At 38.9% G+C, this 6,554-nt stretch overlaps 1 protein-coding gene across 2 annotated transcripts; it reads right to left on the minus strand.

Moving 5' to 3' along the window:
* Positions 1-3,394: 3,394 nt before the first annotated feature.
* On the minus strand, positions 3,395-6,554 carry LOC111793619 (elicitor-responsive protein 3). Of its 2 annotated transcripts, XM_023675579.2 has the most exons (8): positions 6,364-6,501; positions 6,065-6,175; positions 5,850-5,954; positions 5,623-5,749; positions 5,461-5,532; positions 4,051-4,096; positions 3,657-3,957; positions 3,395-3,574 (listed from the first exon to the last, which is right to left on the minus strand). In XM_023675579.2, the coding sequence occupies exons 2-8, from the start codon at positions 6,105-6,107 to the stop codon at positions 3,537-3,539; spliced, it is 732 nt and encodes a 243-aa protein (XP_023531347.1). In that variant the 5' UTR covers positions 6,108-6,175; positions 6,364-6,501; the 3' UTR covers positions 3,395-3,536. The 2 variants fall into 2 exon arrangements, with proteins under 2 accessions (XP_023531347.1, XP_086979130.1); XM_087123004.1 differs by lacking the exons at positions 5,623-5,749; positions 5,850-5,954; positions 6,065-6,175 and having other exon boundaries at positions 6,364-6,554.

The raw sequence follows: 6,554 nt of genomic DNA on the forward strand, positions 1-6,554 counted from the left end.
TTGTAATTAATTACAGACACAGAGATTCTGATTTTTTTGTTGTTTTTTTTTTTTTGAAAAAAATAATGGTAAGGTGTCTGTACTCTAAATAATGTCTCATATTTTTTGTTTTTAGGGTATTTTGAGACTTTAAAAAATTAGGGTTTAGGGTATAAATAGATTAAATAATAATAAAATTAGTTTAATAACGTTGAGAAGTAAGACCATATATGCTTGTTCACGGAATAATAAAATATTTGTCGTTTGTTCTTCGCTTTTATTTGAAGTTTTGATATTTAAAAACAGAAAAAAAGAAAATTTTTAGGGATTGAGAAGTGAATGGAAGATAATTAAGAGAATATTCAAGAATGAGAAAAAAAAAGAGATGAAAAAACGAGGAATTGTTGAGCTATCGATTGAAGTAGACGAGAGAAACAAAATCGAAAAGAGAAATGATCTATGAGGTGTAGAAAAAATGATTTATGTCTACATATTAACGATAAAAGAATTTAAAAAGTTAAAAGTATTAATGTCACTTTTGATTGTTCATGAATATTCGTTAAATGTGGTACTATCGTTTCAGTCCATATGAGTGATCATAATTAGTTTATTTCATACTATTCCATAATTCAAATACGATGAAAAAAATCAATAGAGAAAGAAGTATGTGTGCATGAGTATAAGTTGTTAAAAAACAACAAGGATCACGGCCTTGTTGCCTAGTGATATCAAGAATGATCGGTGCTCTACTTCATCAAGAACTAAATCATCCAAAATACTCACGATTCTCTCTATTGGAAGAAAGTCCCAATCAGCTAATTTAGGGAATGATCTTCGGTTTATAATCAAGGAATACTGTCTCCATTGGTATGAGGCTTTTTAGGAAAGCCATGAGAGCTTATGCTCAAAGTGGACAATATCATATCATTGTGGAGAGTCGTGTTCATCTAACACTCTCATTTCCTAGGAAAAAATACTAAAACAATAAAAATAAAATAATTTCGCTAGAATCAAAGTACTTCATGGATAGGCTCTGTACATCAATATCATTGTAAACGCCGAAAATTTCGGGAAATCGCGAGGTTTCCTAAGAGGACGTACTATTTCCCCGAGTCCCTACACTAAACTCTAGGGTATCTAAGTAGTCGTCCTTCTGAGGAGTCGTTGTTGTACCTGTGAGAGAGAAGCAGAAAGATTGAGGTGGGGGATCGATAATGCCGCGAGACTTCGGACCTTTGTGAGCCTTAGGTGGGAGCGAACCAACGCCAGGGTACTTCGTAACAAGGGGGACAGACGCACCGTCAAGGACGAACGGACGACGACGATCTCATCTGCAACGGTAGTCAGGTTTTGTGATTAGGGTTCGTCGGGACTCTCGGGTGAGGAAGACCAGCAACACTAGACATGTCCAGAAACCGTGCGCCGTAACCTTACTGTTGGTGTTAGTTATCTATGTATGATGGTGCGTGCCCTTTGGCCTTTGCATGTACCATGTGTGCTGCCAATGTATGGCTACTTTTTTGTGGTGAAATGTCGATGTATGCCACGCTTATGTATGTGATGCTGTTTTGCCATCAATTGTTTACCTTGTACTCATGAAATTAATTGACATGTCATGAATGTGTTAGGAGCTTTACATGCCATGGATGTGTTGACTGTCCTACTACAATACGCTTACATGATGTTTAACTAAGTCATGCTATGTGACGTGGTGAGGGAATGAAACGATGTATGTGTAATGCCATGGAGGTAAGCTTTAGAGACCTCATGTGATATGTGGAAATCACTACAAGAGGAGTAAGATTCAGATTACGTTGTTGATAGAATATCTCAAGGCAAGAACATTGTTTGAGATTCGAATCATTCCACAAGCAAGATCGATCATGTCTAGCTTGAATGATTCTTGTTGATCAAATATCTCAACGCAAGAACACTTGTTTGAGATTTGAATCACTCCACAAGCAAGATTGATCATGTCGACCTTCAATGATTCTACATGCAACCTAAACTACATAGAATTGCAAAGAAACTTAGTCATTGGCTCAAAAAAAGCACAAATGCTTCTTTTACTACATTTTCCAGGTGTTCTTACAAATACAACATACGTGGTTTTATATAGCCTCAAAATGAAACTATTAAAGACATCCCAAGAGTTCTAACATTCATACTTAATGGCTATAATAATTGTAACCTAAAGTAAATAAAAGGTCTTAAAATACTGAAATACAATAACATTAAATTACTCTAAATTGTAATTCACCCAAAATTTATAACATGAAACTTCATCCTTTTTCGATGTGTCATGAATTGAAATATCTTTTGATAATTTCAACAATATTTTTTTCACTTCATTGGAGTATATTGTATGATTGATTTCTCTTGGTTCATATTATCATGCATGTTGTGTGTCATGTGCATAGGGTTACCGGCCTCTTATGTAATGATGGTACGGACGCGTACATTCGATATTATACTCGCTATGATATCCTGCAGGCCCCCTCCTTTTCCGAGGCGTCCGGTAACGTATGTCACATGTACCCAACCAAGCCAAGCCTAGGGAGTTTGTATACGAACCCGCCTGGTGGGCCCACGTTTACGTACGTGGGTCGTGCGTGGAGAAGTACCGCGCATCCACCCTGCCCAGATAAGGCCAGGGCCTAAGGCCATGTAAAAAGGGAATGGAAGACAGGACCCCCTCACATTTTCTTTTGTGCTGCACGTGATCTGCATGTGTCCTAAATGTGTATTGTATGCCTAACCCAACAGTGAGGCGACTTACTAATATTTTATAAAATACTTGAGCCACCACGGACTACTACCAATATTTTCAGATAAGGGCAATATTTTCAGACTACTATCAATATTTTCAGATAAGGGCAATATTTTCAGAACTAATAGTGACTACTACCAATATTTCAATATTTTCAGATAAGGGCAATATTTTCAGACTACTACCAATATTTTCAGATAAGGGCAATATTTTCAGAACTAATAGAACACGGACTACTACCAATATTTTCAGATAAGGGCAATATTTTCAGAACTAATAGAACACGGACTATTTTCAGATAAGGGCAATATTTTCAGAACTAATATTTTATAAAATACTTAAGCCACCAACGGACTACTACCCATATTTTATTTTATAAAATACTTAAGCCAACCCATATTTTATTTTATAAAATACTTAAGCCACCAACGGAGATTCTTTCGAATAATAACTATTTCTCCCCATTAGTTGTTGATTGATTTTCCAGTTAGATCGATCCTTAGTATAACAAACTACTTATAATAATGAACATGTCGTCCTTATTAAAGTTGTCTTATATGAACTTTCGCACTTTTATCATATGAATGTAAGGGAACGTCGCTAATTAGGTTAAACAATCACTCTCCTACCTTTTCATTGACCATATAAATACAAAACTCAACATATTACTGTGAAATCACTGTGTTTACACCAATAAGTGCCAAAAAAATCTACAAATATATATAAATATATTAGCAAAAGTTTCTATACAACTTATGAAAGATCACTGAGACCCAACCTTGAGATTTCAATACTGTGGTGGAGGATAAACTCCAGGATAAGGGCCTGAGACGACAACACACACACAGAAGCAAGTTTTAGTTGCATTATGATTCCATTTAAAACGTTGAATTAGACGTAAACGTACCTGGAGGATAGAAGGGTGAGGCTTGTGGATGCGGTGGGTATGGAGCGTGAGGATAAGCCGAGGAAGGCGGCGGGTATGACGATGGAGGATACCCCGATGGAAACGGGGAGGCATACATGGATGTTTGATATGCTCCATTGTTGGGTGGGTAAGAAGGAAAGGGAGATGAAAATGCATAGGGTGTATGAGGATGAGGGTAGGCTGTAGGGTGTGCCGATGGCATCGTGGCGTACATGGCAAGTTGGGATGGCGGAGGCGCGTGAAAGGGCGGTGCCGACGGTGCAAAATTTGCTGGTAGTCTCTACAACCAAAACAGATAGGTGGGAATCTTATACTATCAGGAATGGATTGTTTTTGACCAGTAACTAAAAGGCATAATACAAATATCACTTACATCGGCTGTTGCAAAATGAAGAATCAATCGTACTTCCCCAGCATGTCTACAATAAGGTGAAAGTGAATGTTAAAGCTTTTGATTATGGACTCATGGGAAATGACGTTTTTCGTTCTGCTCGGTGAGATATCAAAAGAATAATAACGAAAACGAACAAATGATCCAGACAAATCGTGAATAACAACGAACGCTTTTAGTTCAAATTGTGTTCGAAAAGCACATAGAAGAAATGCAATGTGAATCTCGAAGAGAAGTCAGCACTGTGCTGTGTAGGCCAACTCTTCAAGTTGATAAAGAAAGTCAATTTTCATTCGAAACAAACAAAAATGAAAAGAAATCAAAACCGTCACGGATTCATAGTCAAATGAAGGTTTTTCGAGCTTCCCCTCACGGTTTTTAAAACACGTCTGCTAAGGAGAGATTTTCACACCCTTATAAAGAATGCTTTGTTCCCCTCTCCAAGCCAATCCACCCCCCTTCGAGGCCCAACGTCTTCGCTGGCACTCGTTCCATTTTCCAATCGACGTGGGAACCCCCAACCACTCCCCTTTGGGGCCCAATGTCCTGTTGGCACACTGCCTTGTGTCCACCCCCTTCAAGGCTCAGCCTCCTCACTGACCCGGTGTCTAGCTCTGATACTATTTGTAACAGCACACAACCCCATCGTTAGCAGATATTGTCCTCTTTGGGCTTTTCCTTTCGAACTTCCCCTCAAGGTTTTTAAAACGTGTCTATTAGGGAGAGGTCTCCACACCCTTATAAAAAACTCTTTGTTCCCCTCTCCAACCGATGTGGGATCTCACAATCGACCCCTTTCAGGGTCAGCGTTCGCGCTAGTACTCATTCCCTTCTCCAATCGATATAGAACCCCCCAATCCACCCCCTTTGGAGCCCAACATCATTGTTGGCACACCGCCTTGTGTCCACCCTCCTTCAGGGCTCAGCCTCCTTGCTAGCACATCGCCGAGTGTCTGCCTCTGATATCATTTGTAACAACCTAAGCTCACCAATAGCAGATATTGTCCTCTTTCGAGCTTCCTCTCAAAGTTTTTAAAACACGTCGGCTAGGGAGAGGTTTTCACACCCTTATAAAGAATGTTTTGTTCCCCTCTCCAACCGAAGTGGGATCTCACAACCCACCCCCTTCAAGGCCCAGCAGCCTCGCTCGAACTCGTTCCCCTCTCTAACCAATGTGGGATCTCACATTTATTGAGTAAGCTAATATCGGAGAAATTTCTCTGTAAGATAGGAAGGCAGGTCACAAGAAGGGGTGATGGCTAAACCAAACTCAATAGCTATACTAACATCCTAGCCTTGAAAACATGGAAAATCCCTGAAAGAACAGTAATTCGCTAGCAAGTAAAAGCTTCAGGGAAAATTATATCAAACAAATTCAAAACCATATCAGACCTGCCAGTTTTTGTTTGAAGTGACCATGTGCTATCATCATAACCTTCTGCTAGAACCTTAGCCAATTGAATTCTACAAAACAGAACATTCAAAACTCAATACCCAAATGAAAAACATGAACACAAGTTCAAACAAAAAGGAAGAAAAAAACATAAATCTTACTTCCCATTGCCAATGAAGTCATCATAAGTAACTGTATTGCTATTCCAAACAGCAACATTAATCTCTCTAATCCCTTCAATTAGAGAGAACACAAATTTCTCTTGGAATATAGGATTTCTGCCACCATCTATACATACAATGCCAATCAAATTCATATTCAGTTCATGTTCATCTCCTTAGATCTAACCAAATTAAACACAATCAACAAGGAAAATCCAAAACATAACCTGTACAAGTGGTCGTGCGGAAATTGGTGCTACCATATTCAAGGCACACATACGGATCCTGCCTTGAAATCCATTCCGTATCTTTCAACTTTGTGCATCCAATAACTGACCCAACATCACATAAACAAACGAAACCAACTTCATATTTCATTTTGGAGGGAAAGATTGATCAATAATCATACACAATTTTCAAAAACAGAACTAAACAGACATACCGATGACTTCAAGAGCTTGACCCTGAATAGAATATATCGACATAGAAGAATCAACAAAAGATAATGGAGCGGGGTTTTCTAAAGTCGACTTCGCCCTAAATTGTTCTGTTCCTTCGACCCACGAAACAAAACCAAAAAACGAATCAAATTCACAGAACAGAATAGAATATTCACAGGATTCTTGAAACCTACGAAACAATGAACAATCAAATCGAATTCCAGAAGGTCCCTTTTCACAAAACCAACAAATAATCGAGATATATAGAAGACGGTGATTAAAGGAAAACAGAGGATTTTACATTGAATATAAGAAATAGAAGACGGCGTTCGAGGCGCGTGCTGGGTTCTTGGAGGAAACAGAGATGGAGAGACCCAAGAAATCGTTGGGCGTCGAAGAAGGAAGTTGCGGCCCTGCCTGAGTCTCCTCTCGTGTCGACATAGCCGCCATTCGAGGGACCTTTCCCACTCTGCATCTCTCTTTCTCAATTAG

Source organism: Cucurbita pepo, chromosome 4 (genome assembly GCF_057944985.1).
Source record: "Cucurbita pepo subsp. pepo isolate OVF chromosome 4, ASM5794498v1, whole genome shotgun sequence".
In the NCBI taxonomy this organism is placed as follows: Eukaryota; Viridiplantae; Streptophyta; class Magnoliopsida; order Cucurbitales; family Cucurbitaceae; genus Cucurbita; species Cucurbita pepo.

Excerpts from the sequence above, each read along its gene's own strand:
- LOC111793619 (XM_023675579.2), bottom strand. The coding sequence starts at position 6,107 with ATGTCGATATATTCTATTCAGGGTCAAGCTCTTGAAGTCATCG. Across the intron at positions 5,955-6,064 it reads TCAAGCTCTTGAAGTCATCG|TTATTGGATGCACAAAGTTG; the intron begins GTATGTCTGTTT and ends ATGTTGGGTCAG. Across the intron at positions 3,575-3,656 it reads CTCACCCTTCTATCCTCCAG|GCCCTTATCCTGGAGTTTAT; the intron begins GTACGTTTACGT and ends TTGTCGTCTCAG.